Genomic DNA, 15,195 nt, shown 5'->3' with positions numbered 1-15,195 from the left:
TGTCCAGGAGGCAGTGGTCAAGACCATCCCCAAGAAAAAGAAGTGCAAAAGGCAAAATGGTTGTCTAAGGAGACCTTACAAATAGCTGAGGAAAGAAGAAAAGTGAAAGGCAAAGGAGAAAAGGAAAGATATACCTATTTGAATGCAGAGTTCTAAAGAATAGCAAGGACAGATAAGAAAGCCTTCCTCAGTGATCAATGCAAAGAAATAGAGGAAAACAATAGAATGGGAAAGACTAGAGATCTCTTCAAGAAAAGTAGAGATACCAAGGGAACTTTTCATGCAAAGATGGGCTCAATAAAGGACAGAAATGGTATGGATCTAACATAAGCAGAAGATATTAAGAAGAGGTGACAAGAATACACAGAAAAACTGTACAAAAAAAATCTTCATGACCCAGATAATCACAATGGTGTGATCATTCACACTTACCTAGAGCCAGACATCCTGGAATGTGAAGTCAAGTGGGCCATAGGAAGCATCACTACAAACAAAGCTGGTGGAGGTGATGGAATTTCAGTTGAGCTGTTTTAAATCTTAAAAGATGATGCTGTGAAAGCGTTGCACTCAATATGCCAGCACATTTGGAAAACTCAGCAGTGGCCACAGGACTGGAAAAGGTCTGTTTTCATTCCAATGCCAAAGAAAGGCAATGCCAAAGAATGCTCAAACTACCACACAATTGCACTCATCTCACATGCTAGCAAAGTAATGCCCCAAATTCTCCAAGTGAGTTTTCAACAATACATGAACCATGAACTTCCAAATGTTCAAGCTGGTTTTAGAAAAGGCAGAGGAACCAGAGATCAAATTGCCAACATCTGCTGTATCATTGAAAAAGCAAGAGAGTTCCAGAAAAACATATATTCTGCTTTATTGACTATGCCAAAGCCTTTGACTGCGTGGATCACAACAAACTATGGAAAATTCTGAAAGAGATGGGAACACCAGACCACCTTATCTGCCTTCTGAGAAATCTGTATGCAGGTCAAGAAGCAACAGTTAGAGCTGGACATGGAATAACAGACTGGTTCCAAATCAGGAAAGGAGTACGTGAGGAAAGGAGTACGTGAAGGCTGTATGTTGTCACCCTGCTTATTTAACTTATATGCAGAGTACATCATGTGAAACGCTGGGCTGGAGGAAGCACAAGCGGGAATCAAGATTGCCAGGAGAAATATCAGTAACCTCAGATATGCAGATGATACCACCCTTATGACAGAAAGCAAAGAAGAACTAAAGAGCCTCTTGATGAAAGTGAAAGAGGGGAGTGAAAAAGTTTAAAGCTCAACATTCAGAAAATGAAGATCATGGCATCTGGTCCCATCACTTCATAGCAAATAGATGGGGAAACAGTGGCTGACTTTATTTTTGGGGGCTCCAGAATCACTGCAGATGGTGATTGCAGCCGTGAAATTAAAAGACACTTACTCCTTAGAAGGAAAGTTATGACCAACCTAGACAGCATATTCAAAAGCAGAGACATTACTTTGCCAACAAAGGTTCGTCTAGTCAAGGCTATGGTTTTTCCAGTGGTCATGTATGGATGTGCGAGTTGAAGTATAAAGATGGGAAAGTATAAAGTATAAAGATATGAGAGTATAAAGAAAGCCGAGTGCGGAAGAATTGATGCTTTTGAACTGTGGTGTTGGAGAAGACTCTTGAGAGTCCCTTGGACTGCAAGGAGATCCAACCACTCCATCGTAAAGGAGATCAGTCCTGGGCATTCATTGGAAGGATTGATGTTGAAGCTGAAACTCTTAATACTTTGGCCACCTGATGTGAAGAGCTGACTCTTGGAAAAGACCCTGATGCTGGGAAAGATTGAGGGTAGGAGGAGAAGGGGATGACAGAGGATGAGATGTTTGGAGGGCATCACCAACTCGATGGACATGGGTTTGGGTGAACTCTGGGAGTTGGTGATGGACAGGGAGGCCTGGCGTGCTGCAGTCCATGGGGTCGCAAAGAGTTGGACATGACTGAGCGACTGAACTGAACTGACAAGCACTTAAGAGTGGTAAAAGGAAAATGCAGTTAGTAAGTGTTAGTCATGTCCAACTCCCAGGGTCCTCTGTCCATGGAATTTTTCCAGGCAGAATACTGGTGTGGGTTGCCATTTGCTTCTTCAGGGGATCATCCTGACCTTGGGATTGAACCTGGCTCTCCTGCATTGCAGGCAGATTCTTTACCAACTGGGCTACCAGGGAAGTGTAAATGTGGTAGGATAGTTGTCTTCATAAGGTTGCAGAATTATTGCAGTTTAGGAGCTGAGTGATCTGTGGAGGTCAGAGTATGGACAGGAGAACAAATGCATATATCTTTCATCTGTAGTGAAGAATAAACTATGGGACAAGGCTCAAACCCTGGTCAGAGGGGCTAAGAGATAAGTTGGGACCCGAAATTTTGTTGTAGTGAAAATCCCAAGATGATTGGAATTCCCTTGCTTTCAAACCTGTTCATTGGCCCACTATTCCCTATTGAATTGAATACTCTCAAAAGAAAAAAAACATTCTCACATTCCTTTTTATTTTTCAAGTATGAAAAATGTATAAAGCATGTTTCCAATAGCAATTTGATGTTACGGATTTGACTAATTTATCTGACATAGATGGGATTGGTATATTTTGGAATGCCAAAGGTCTATTATCTGGTAAGCCATAGATGGATAGTGTTAATATTTTAGAATATTATTCTCCAGGATTATTTTTCTCCGTATATTTATTTTTTTATAGCTGATATTAGAAAGTGGATAGTTGTGTATCTTTTTTTTTTTTTTTTAAAGCTTACTCTTAAGCACATTTGGTTAGAGGATTTTAACTAATGGAAATAATCCTTTAAAGTTTTGTTGAAATTGTGAAATCATCCTAAATTATAATATATATTTTTATATGTGGGTCATTTGGGAATTAAAAAAATTTAATTTGGTTAAGGAATAAAATAATGAATATCAGTACATCATATATCTAAGCCTGTTGATAGCCATCAATATAATGTCATTGTCTCATCTTTTTAAACAGATAGGTTAAAATAATTCATTGTTTAATAAAAAATTTTGTTTGTATAATTAATGAAAAGCTGAAAGTAGAGGAAACATGGTAAAGAGAAAAGCAGAAATAAGTTAGAAAGTAGAACTGTTACACTGAAGATAGAAAAAATGTATACATTCCTAGCAAATCCAATCAAGAAAAAAAAAACCCCACCTTAATGAGGTAGACTTAATACAAACCTGTCAAAGTTTATGGAGTTGAACTGAAACTAAGAAGAAATCAAGAATGTTATAATAGTACCAACTATCAAAAAGGTTTTTGGATCTAATGAATTCAACCATGAAGTCTTTTATATTTTTTTAAAAATTTCCTTGTATTAAAATATACAGAACAAGGTTAGAGAACAAAAGCATTTAAAAATACTAATGAATCTTAATCACTGAGAATGTTAAAGACTGCTATCAAATCTAGTTAAAGGTCTCATCTACCATCTGCCTACTACTGTGAAGTTGTTACATTATGAAGAAATTTATTGCTGTATTTTATCAGATGTAATTGGGGAAAAATGATGCTCTAAAGCTGTTTGATCAAATTTCGTGCCCATTCCTAATCAAATTAATTTAAAGTGAAAATAAAGGAATACTTTAATAGCATGACAGGAAGAATATTCTTAATAGCTAATACTAAATTTGTTTTTTAAATAACCAGATTTAAACAGAAAATGCCTATAAAACTGGTTACCATTAGTCTTTAATTCAACTTTAGTTCAACATTGCTGCTTAGTGTGGTTTGTAGATTGGTGCCAGTCCATGAATTGCCTGTTACTGTCAAGAAATAAAAAGAATTGAGAGGAAGTGTTTAGAAACTTTTATAGCAAATTGATGTTTTTTAGTATCAGAAAATGACACTTAGACATGTGTTTTGTATTTTGGGTTTATATACCTTTTCAGTTTCATTTTCCTAGTTTTTTTTTTTTTAGTTTGTAAATTTATTTTTTATTTATTTGTTACCTATTAATTTTTATTAGTATTAATAAAATGTTATTCTGTAATGAGTTGGAAGTAGGGAGAACTGACCATAGGTATTTTGAGAGACATTGCTCTGAATCATGCCACAAGTAAAAAAGAGTTAACGTTTGAAAGAGACAAATGTACCACTCACGACTCATGAAACCACATGTTTTGTACCAAGAAGTCCACTAGAAACTAGTATAGCAAATAAGAGTTAGTAAAGTGGTCATGTGTAAAGAATATTGTAGCTTTAGATTTGGAAATTTTTTTTCAGTTTTATGATATGGTAGGATTTCATCATGAAGAACCAAATTTATTGTTTTAATGATGAGAAGTAATATTAAAGAATAGCAGAAATGCCAGTGGTTCAACACGTTAAAAGATGTGTAATAATGGGAAAAGGTAAAAAATCTTATTGTGAAAAAAATTTTGATGAAAATGTGAAATAGAAAGCTATATGCTAATGTAAATGGACATTTTAATCTAAATGTTAATATGTATGGTAACTCAGTTAATGATTTAGCATATTTTCCTTTAAAATTCTTGTTTTAGAGAACAGAATCTTGGCATTGTCTTCCTCAAGAAATGGACTCATCCTGCACCTTGGATACAGCCCAGACTGAGTTTAATATGAGAGAGAAAGGGACTGAAGTGACCGACTTCACCTCTTTGGAGGAAGGTATATTGACCCAATCAGAAAATCAAGGAAAGGATCCCAACAGAGACCTCTTATGTTCTCCGTTGCTAGGTAATACCTCTTTATTTTTAGCTAGTAGTAATACCTCACATTTACAAAATACACACGGGGGACTCCAAATCTTGCGTCCAAATCCTTGAGTTGAGCTCTGTAGAACTGTACTCAAACGTGTTAGTTTATTTCTGGTTTTTCACACTGGCCAGCTGGTCTAGTTACGTTAAATATGCAATTGTTCCTCATTTTATCATTCTCTGTTGCTCTCAGAAGGCATAGAAGCTTTCTCTCATGGATATGCCTCCTCAGTCCTGACTCTGGGGTTTTTCCTGGGGGTAGCCACATGTGTTATCTTTTGACTGCTTCTCTCAGCAATGGAGGCTCCATGATGTATAAAAACCAAACAGAAAACAAATGTTCATGCTTACCTAATTAGCTTCTTAGAACTAGTTAAGACATTTATCATTATCCTAAGTTTTTAGATCCAAACATTGAGATAAAGAGGTTAAATGACTTGTCTGAGGCAGATCTTCCTGCTTTCTTCTGTTTAATATGGAACTAATTTATTAGCTCTTTACAAAAGATAAATTTTAAGTCCTTTTCAAATCATCAAGGTAGGACATAGAATTATACTCTCATTACTTTAGATTGCTGCACATATATAGGAATGCTTAGGCAGTATGATAATTTCAATTTTTTTATGCCTAATTCATAATTCAAATATTATTTTGTTTTCCTTCTGTTTTCTTCAGATTTTTAGTTTCAAAAATTGAAGAAAATGCAACCATCACAGATTTTACAGTTAACCTTTGTCAAGGGTGTGGGATTCAACCATAGAGGTGTCTTAACAGAATTTTGTAGAGGAGCATGAATTAGCAGTTAATCCAACAAGTTCTTTTCAAATGCTATCCAAGTAAAAAGTATCAGTGCCAATATATTCAGTGATGTAGATCATCAAAGTCAATTTTAGTTTTATATTTAAAGAAAGATGTTGACAAGAGTTAGAGTTCCCTTGAAGAGGAGGTAACATTGATAGCATATGAACGAAAAGACTTTGCTATGATCAGATGTTTGAAGGACTGTCATGCTAAAGATGAAGCAACTTATTTTTCATTTATTCATTTATTTAGCAAATATCTAAGTGCCTATTGTGTGTTATACACTAGGAATATATAGAGGAAAGCTGTGTTGTCTTTTGGAAAGACAGTACAATAAAAGGAAAATAATAGTACCATAGGCTGAGTTAGATAATGGTCTACAGCAGGGGTCTGAAAGCTACTAGTCACAGGCTGAAGCCTGATTTTGTACTGTCTGTGGGCTAAAAAAGGTTTTAGCATCTTAGAGGATTGTAAAAAACAAATGAACAAAAGAATTACATGGGGCAGAGACACCATGTGTGATCAACAAAGCCTAAAGTATTTATTTACTCGCTGACCTTTTATAGGAAATGTTTGCCAATTCCTAGTCTAGAGTTGAAAATCAGAGAAAGCAGTGGCACCTCACTCCAGTACTCTTGCCTGGAAAATCCCATGTATGGAGGAGCCTGGTGGGCTGCAGTCCATGGGGTTGCTAAGAGTCAGACACGACTGAGCGACTTCACTTTCACTTTTCACTTTCATGCATTGGAGAAGGAAATGGCAACCCGCTCCAGTGTTCTTACCTGGAGAATCCCAGGGACGGTGGAGCTTAATGGGCTGCCCTCTATGGGGTCGCACAGAGTCGGACATGACTGAAGCGACTTAGCAGCAGCAGCAGCAGAATTGAAAATGAGACTACAAAACTTGTAGGGAGGCTGTTTTCAACTAGTAGAGCCATTTAATAATGGGATATAGCTAATAATAATAATATAGCTAATAATGTTATATAGCTATATAACAAAAAAAGGTGAGCATTATGTCACAGCAAGTAAGTGAAGTTCTCCAATAGAATAGTTTCAGCATTGGGTTGGAGATTCTGCTACATGGCTTGAATTATACAGCTCCAGTTTCTCATTTACTGTAGATACAATAGAACATTTTAATAATTAGATCAGATCCTGGGATCTGATGACCAGAGGAAATTTCATCACTGTGACTTTGTTAGGCTGGAATCCAGTCATTGTAGAGTGGATCTCATCAGTGGCAAATGTCATGATGATGACTGTGGCCGGAACGGTTAGATATTTCAAAAAAGACTATCCAGGCCAGCAACAGTTGTCCAGGTGTGAGGAAATGTGGGGTCTTTGTTGAAAAATCTTCACGATTCTTAGAGGAATGAAAGATTTCTGTTATGAAGGTTTAAGACTGAGCTTATTGGCCAGAGCCAAGGAAGAGTTGTACCAATTAGTCCTTGGTGGTAAATGTTACTGTTATCTTTCAGTTTCCCATTTTTTATTAATCCATTTATTAAATAAATAATTGTATTCTGAGTGCCTACTAAGTGTAGGAGGTACTTTGTAGCAGGTATTTTGCTAAGCACTGAGGATATAGCTCTGAATAAAGCAGACATGGAATTGGTAATCAAAGTGGGAAGCAGACAGACTGAAGATTAAAACAAGAGTGTGACAGTTATGATAGGGAAGGAATGCAGTTTTATTATAGGCATTGTGAAATCAAAAAGGTATACTGTAGTCACAGTATTACATTCATATTTAAAGCACATTTCAGTTTTAGCAAAACATCACTTGTCTAGTTAAATTAATATGAGATAGAAGACTATTGGTTTCATAGATTTGTTTCTGCTAGTGTTTACTTTTTTGTTTTTGTAATTGTATAAATACTATAAGGAATAGGAGTTTATACCTAGTTGTACATATTTAGGGGTGTTAGAACTTATTTAAGGTGACATTCAGGTATTCACAAGCATTTTTTTCCCTTTAAATTAGCAGTTTTCAAACATTTTGCCCACAGGATTTCCTTGACACATTTAAAATTACTGAGAACTTTTGTTGATGTGGCTTATTGATGTTTTCCAATATTAGAAATTATTAAAACTGAAAAACTTTAAAAATGAGTTTATCAATTCATTCAAAAGTAGCAACTCTTTGATGTTATAAATTAACCTGGTTTATTAGAAAAATAACTTTCAAAATCAAAAATATTTAGAGGACTAGTGTTGTTTTACTTAAAAATATGTAATGTCTGACTTATTAGAAGACAAACAGGTTCTGATATCTGCTTCTGCCTTCAGGATGTTGCTCTATCATATGTGATGTAGCTCCTGGGAAATTCCATGGTATCCTTATGGAATAATGAGAGTGAATAAAGCAAATGATATGTTAATATTATTTTGAATATCACTTTGACCCAGGCATCTTCTGGGAGTATCTTAAGGATGTTTGGGAGCCTGTGAACCACATTTTGATGTAAGATGGAAAGAAACGATCATAATTGTTAGGAGCATTTGCTAAAAAATATAGTGTTTAGGTCTAGATTGTACTCTGGCATATAAGCTATTTGAATGTGGACAGATTACTTAATATTTTTTAAGATTTATGGTCATGTCTCCCCAACTATAAGATGACTGTAATAATACCTATACTTCAAGGTTGTTATGAGGGTTAAATAAAATATTAGGTTAAGTGCCTGCATCTTGTTGTTGTTTAGTCGCTCGGTTGTGTCTGATTCTTTGTGGTCCCATGGACTGTAGCCCGCCAGGTTCCTCTGTCCATGGTATTTTCCAGGTAAGATTGCTGGAGTGGGTAGCCATTTTCTTCTCCAAACTTGGATCTTAATAAATGGTATTTGCTGCTGTTGTTACATTATCATACTAATGCTTGTAGAAAGTTCCAGATGGCAACATTTAGGTTCTTTAAAATATTATATAAGCTAAGCAGTTAAATTATCAGCATTCCCAACATTTTTATATTTGAAACTTTGCAGTCCTACAGGACAATTTTGCTTCTCCTGATTTGCCTTTGCTGACATGTTTGACAGAACGTCAAGAGTTTGGGCCTGATTCCTTATTTCATCAAAGTGAACTAGATTTTGCACCTCTGAGGTAGGATGATTTATTTTTGTACTTGCATATAACCTTTTTACTCTTTCTTTTCTTGTTCTAAGTTGTTACTAAATTAATGACTTGTAGTGAGACTTTGGGTGACAAGGCCTTAACACACGGTACATGTTAATTTGGCAGAATAACGTGTGTAAAGATGAGGCAGGGGAGTGTAGTTTATTTAAAAATAATTTCTAATGTATTCTAGCATACTAGGCATATTTTAGTTTAGAAAGCACACTCGATTTTCTTCTTTATATATCTGCTGATTTGCTATCCATCAGCCCACTCCCATTCTGTGAAAAGCATTCATTTCATGGTCACTAGCTTGTTTGGCATTCTCATTTTTGTCAGCCAGTATTGAGTGAACCTAGTTATCTCTCTTTACTGTGTAGGAGATGCAAATAGGAAGTAATGAAGTAGCATGATTTTTCTAATAGATGTATCTAAATTAAGTTATTCCAAATTAATGTCTTTTAGTCATCATGAGAGACAAGTCTCGAATTCTTCAAATCATATTTGGAATTATCCAAGAATATGTTTTCTTCTTTTAGAAATAAAAAAGACAATGTAAATGAAAAACTATAAATGTTTACAGAGTTAAAAACCTCTGCCCTTATGCTGTGTTTTACTTTAAAATTACTTTTATGAAAAGTGTTCTGTACACAGTAGTCAACCAATGATTAGGTTATGTTTTGTTTGAAGAGTAGATCACTTAAGTGGTTTTTAAGAACATAATAACTAGTAAAAGAATTAATTAATGCATGTTAAATGAATATTAAATTATGGTAGGTAATAAATTGCATATTTTAAATGGTAAAGTTTGAAATTTTCATTTAAAGAATCATCTTTGGGGCATAGTATTGTTTTGAGAGAAGCCTGAGAAAATATCAGGTCATAGGATGGTAGTTCATCTTCTGTCTACAAAAAATTTGCTGCATTCAATCATCAGCCACTCTAAAGGAATTTGAAATTAGAACTTTTTCAACATACTTTTCAAATAACCTCAATTTTAGTAACATCAGTTTTGCATTTTTTTCATATTAGTATTTAAAAAAGATAAATGTTTTTAATGTGTTATTTATTTATTTTTAACTGTATATTTTCAGGGGAATTCCTGGTAAGTCTGAAGACACTGAATGGTTTTCTCGACCGTCGGAAGTTAGTGAAGCTTTATTCCAGGCAGCCTCAGGAGTAGCATCAGACTTAGTTAACAGTTGCTTTAGTAGATCTCAGCACCCACTTATAGGTAGTACAGCTGTTAAGTCTCAGCACTCTTTATTAACTCCTGAACAAGGGACTAAAGAAGAGACTGCTTCATCTAATACACTTGATCTGAAAACCTGCGAAGACTCTGGTAATTATGATGCTGTTTATTCATATATGTCATGGGAGACACAACAAGTTATGCAGGAGCCAGCAACCAATTTAGCTGATAAAGATCACGTTTCTTTTTCAACTGCATCTGATATAAGTGATGAATACATAAATCCTAGAGGAAGTGACAATTTTGATGCTTCTTATTTATATGCACAGTATGGGAACCAAGGAACTTTACAACAATCAGAAAAATATTTAGCCAGTAAGGACCATGATTCTTATTCAGATTCATCTGACACAATTGATAGAAATAATATTCCTAAGGAAAGTGACAATCTCTCTTTTTCAAATATGCCGTGGAGCAAGCAGGGAGCTTCACACCATCCAGAAATATATCTAATCAGTAAGGATCATGTTTCTTTTCCACATGAAGTTGCTCCTCATTTTAATAATAAAATGCCACATTCTTTCTGGCATTGTTTGTTGGGATCAGGAGGAAGCGAGGTTCCCTTGATGTCTGATAGTCATTATTTTGAGAGTGTTTGTTTAAGGGCTCCTGTTGAGAATGAGGTGAAACAAAAGGTGGATTCTTTGGAGAGTTATAAAAGCAATGAAGAAGATCTGGGGAAAGTATTATCTCAGTGTTTTGAAGTAAAGGAGAATAGAAATACTTTAGTGTTTTCAGAGGTGCATCCCAGATCTTCAGAAATACAATATATTGAGAATGTTGTAGTTCCTGATAATTCTGTAGAAGTTTCAGAAGCACATATACTCTCCCGGGGGCTTGATACCTCTACGATGGAGATTTCTGGTGGTCCTCTTCAGACTATTAAATTCAACTCAAATGAGACATCAGAACAACTGTATTTTCAAGAAGAAAGAAACCAAGAGGCAACTTCTGTTTTTGATGGGGAAAATGTTGGTGCTATGAAAAATGTAGCTTTTCGGGCAGTTATTGCCTCTATTGAACCTTCCAAGAAGGAGAGTACAGTAAATGAAATCCAAACTGACATCAACAAATCTTTAACAAATGACAGCCAAGAAAGTGAACCAAAAAGTCCAGATCCTTCCCTGTTAAATTATGATGAAAACCTTTTATTTGATAAACTTAATCGTCCACGCTATCAGTCTACTCCTGGGGTGTTTGAATCAGGAGCTTCAAAATCATTGTATAAAAAAGATGATGGTGATAGCTCCCTGTACTGGCATCACAATTTAAACTCAATCCCCAGTGCTTCTCAGGAAATACTGATTAAGCCACTTTCTCTTAGTCCAGAGCTTAAGCCATCATCTTTAAGTGAAAAATCTCTCAAACAGGCTGTTGGTCTTGGCAGAACATGGTCAACTTTATTTCAGTATGGTATAGACAATGAACAGTTTCTTCCCCTTGGGAAGATAAAGTCTGTTTCTGCTCTTGACCTTGCAGAGAAGTTAGGATCTTCAAACATTATTTACCCAATGAAAGTATGGACTTCAGATTCTTTGGTTTCACAAGATTTAAAGCAGCACAGCTTTGAAGAAGCAGATTCCTCAAACTGTATTTTGGGTAAGACTGTAAACTCTAGTTACATCATTGAAGGTCCATCTGCAGCTGTAGGAAGCGGCTTTTCAGCAAACTTGGTGGCATGTGACGCAAAGTCACAAGGTGCTTTACCAGTGATGAGTAATGTACCGTTAATTGCAGTCGGCCAAAAGACATTGCTGAAAGCTGATACGGGCCAAGGGGAAATTCCTCGGCCTTTGGGAGCCAGGTCCAGTTTTACTATACATACAATTATGCAAAATGACTCGTATTTTGTAGAGGGCCTGCAGGGGAAGGCTGAATCTGACATCTGTACTCTGGACGATGATACTGAATGCTGTAGCGTAGATGAAAATGCTGTTGTATGCAGTAAAAGACAAGAGGTAAGGCAATAAAATGAGTATTGGGGAGACACATGGTCTTCTTCATTATTGTTTTAGGAAATGGTATTGTTTGTTTTTTTTACTTTTTGCTGTTTCCCAGATATGTGACCAAGGTGACTTGACCGGTGAGTGCGTTGAGCTAGCAGGTTTAGAGAATTTGCTTGATGATCTAGAGATTTGTGACAGCTCCCTGCAGTGGCAATCTACTGTACGGCTACCATCTAAGGAAGACAGCAGTTTTGAAGATTCTGTAAGTCTTTCTACTTGACATTTCTTGTTTGGTGGGGAAAGAAATTTTAGTTGAAAAACGGGGATGAGAATAAAGGTCTGTTTATATCCTCCGATACCAAATTTTGATGTGTAATCTGGCTTTCATATGATATCCAGGAGTATGCTGCATTAATTTATTAGAGGTTGGCATAAAAGAAATGTTTGTGATTTGTAGACCATGAGACTCACTAAGTTCTATGGTGCTTTGGGAAAAAAGGTCAGCCTTTGGAGCATCCAGGCCCTTCATATTGAAATATCTTAACTCTTTCAAATTGTGCTAGCAAGAACCTCTGGGATGGTGTTAAGATTAAACTCATTCATGGAGATACTCAATTGTGCTTTTTCTACCCTCTGGCCTTCAGTGTAACAGCCCTTGGAATAGGCCCTGAAATATTCATGTATTTCTGTTTAGAAGCCCCTGAAAGATTTTAATTTCAGAGATATCTTAAAGTCAAAATTTTGTTTTATACAAGGCTTGATTTGCTTGGACCCTTGGCTCTTCTGACTTTAATGGTTCTCTGGTCCCGTTGCCCATCTGGTTTCATCTGACACTGTCAGCCCCACCCTGAATCCTGTTACCTGATGATATATCCTTACATTCTATTAGTCATCAAATATAGTTAGGTTACATATATATGGTTACACATATATATACACATATATATGTACTTAATGTTACTTTCCTTTTCCTATTTTCCCATGTATAAGATAAATATGTCATTGGAAAGCTGCTAGTTTGAGTTGCAATTATATTTTGACCTCTAGGTTCGGGTAGTTAAAAAGACAAAATGAACAAAAATATTGTGATAAGCTTTTCCTTTTATTTCAGTTTATTGAATTTATTTACAGATAGTAGAATTTATTTATAGGTAGTTTTATTTTCTTCAACATTCTAGACATTGTTTACTTCTGTTTTTCAATTTAATAACAATGGGGATGATAATGATAGCTAATGTTTTGCGCTCAAATACTATGCTAAGAGGTTTACTTTATATATGATACCTCAATTCATTTAGTCCTTTGGTCAGTCCTATCAGGTAGGATTATAGAGATACCAAGGGAACATTTCCCTTGATACCAAAGATGGGGCAATACCAAAGATGGGCTCAATAAAGGACAGAAATGGTATGGACCTAACATAAGCAGAAGATATTAAGAAGAGGTGGCAAGAATACACAGAAGAACTGTACAACAAAGATCTTTACAACCCAGATAATCACTGTGGTGTGATCACGCACCTAGAGCCAGACATCCTGGAGTGTGAAGTCAAGTGGGCCATAGGAAGCATCACTACAAACAAAGCTGGTGGAGGTGATGGAATTCCAGTTGAGCTATTTCAAATCTTAACAGATGATGCTGTGAAAGTGCTGCACTCAATATGCCAGCACATTTGGAAAACTCAGCAGTGGCCACAGGACTGGAAAAGGTCCGTTTTCATTCCAATCCCAAAGAAAGGCAATGCCAAAGAATGCTCAAACTACCACACAATTGCACTCATCTCACACGCTAGTTAAGTAATGCTCAAAATTCTCCAAGCCAGGCTTCAGCAATACGTGAACCATGAACTTCCTGATGTTCAAACTGGTTTTAGAAAAGGCAGAGGAACCAGAGATCAAATTGCCAAACATCCACTGGATCATCGAAAAAGAGAGTTCCAGAAAAACATCTACTTCTGCTTTATTGACTATGCCAAAGCCTTTGACTGTGTAGACCACAACAAACTGGAACATTCTGAAAGAGATGGGAATACCAGACCACCTGACCTGCCTCTTGAGAAACCTGTATACAGGTCAGGAAGCAACAGTTCGAACTGGACATAGAACAACAGACTGGTTCCAAATAGGAAAAGGAGTACGTCAAGGCTGTATGTTGTCACCCTGCTTATTTAACTTACTCGCAGAGTACATCATGAGAAACGCTGGGCTGGAGGAAGCACAAGCTGGAATCAAGAGTGCCGGGAGAAATACCAATAACCTCAGATATCCAGGTAACACCACCGTTATGGCAGAAAGTGAAGAAGAACTAAAGAGCCTCTTGATGAAAGTGAAAGAGGAGATGGAAAAAGTTGGCTTCAAGCTCAACATTCAGAAAACTAAGATCATGGCATGCGGTCCCATCACTTCATGGCAGATAGATGTGGAAACAGTGTCAGACTTTATTTTTTGGGGCTCCACAATCACTGCTGATGGTGATTGCAGCCATGAAATTAAAAGACTCTTCCTCCTTGGAAGGAAAGTTATGGCCAACCTAGACAGCATATTAAAAAGCAGAGACATTACTTTGTCAGCAGAGGTCCATCTAGTCAAGGCTATGGTTTTTCCAGTGGTCATGTATGGATGTGAGAGTTGGACTATAAAGAAAGCTGAGTGCCAAAGAATTGATGCTTTTGAACTGTGATGTTGGAGAAGACTCTTGAGAGTCCTTTGGACTGCGAGGAGATCCAACCAGTCCATCCTAAAGGAGATCCGTCCTGGGTGTTTATTGGAAGGACTGATTTTGAAGCTGAAACTCCAATACTTTGGCTACCTGATGTGAAGAGCAACTCATTTGAAAAGACCCTGATGCTGGGAAAGATTGAAGGCAGAGGAGAAAGGGGATGACACAGGATGAGATGGTTGGATGGCATCATTGACTCGATGGACATGAGTTTAGGTGAACTCTGGGAGTTGGTGATGGACAGGGAGGCCTGGTGTGCTGCAATTCATGGGATCCCAAAGAGTCGGACACGACTGAGCAACTGAACTGAACTGATTATCATCCCCATTTTACAATTGATATTTACAGGGTTAAGGAACTTGCTGGTAATCATTTAGCAAGTAGAGGAACTAGTATTTGAAACTATCCTTGTATGTATACTTAAGGAATATACCATAAATTGCCTCCCTGTTTAACTGTTCTTCAGTGACACCAAAGCCAAGATTTTGCATTATTTTGGCAAGAATGAAGGTCAAAATTAGTTTTAATGAGAATGAGAAGCAAAATATCAATTTTAAACTTAGAGTTTCTTTTTGTTGTTTTTCTTTCAGTTTTATTGAGG

General features: G+C 36.5%; 1 protein-coding gene across 6 annotated transcripts in view; it reads left to right on the top strand.

The window, feature by feature from the left end:
- Positions 1-15,195, top strand: part of ALMS1 (ALMS1 centrosome and basal body associated protein) — a 189,712-nt gene that overhangs the window by 37,886 nt on the left and 136,631 nt on the right. For 5 of the 6 annotated variants that reach the window (XR_009739311.1, XM_061431900.1, XM_061431899.1 and 2 more), the window contains exons 3-6: positions 4,550-4,745; positions 8,549-8,666; positions 9,773-11,888; positions 11,989-12,138. Coding sequence is in view for 5 of the 6 variants with exons in the window: in XM_061431900.1 (XP_061287884.1) it covers positions 4,550-4,745; positions 8,549-8,666; positions 9,773-11,888; positions 11,989-12,138 (2,580 nt within the window). In the remaining variant the exon portion in view is untranslated. The remainder of the gene's footprint in view (positions 1-4,549; positions 4,746-8,548; positions 8,667-9,772; positions 11,889-11,988; positions 12,139-15,195) is intronic. The other variant, XM_061431901.1, reaches the window with a different exon arrangement.

Source organism: Bos javanicus, chromosome 11 (assembly GCF_032452875.1).
Source record: "Bos javanicus breed banteng chromosome 11, ARS-OSU_banteng_1.0, whole genome shotgun sequence".
Taxonomy (NCBI): Eukaryota; Metazoa; Chordata; class Mammalia; order Artiodactyla; family Bovidae; genus Bos; species Bos javanicus.
The sequence above is the reverse complement of the archived record's forward strand: the minus strand, read 5'-3'. Positions and strand labels throughout refer to the sequence as shown.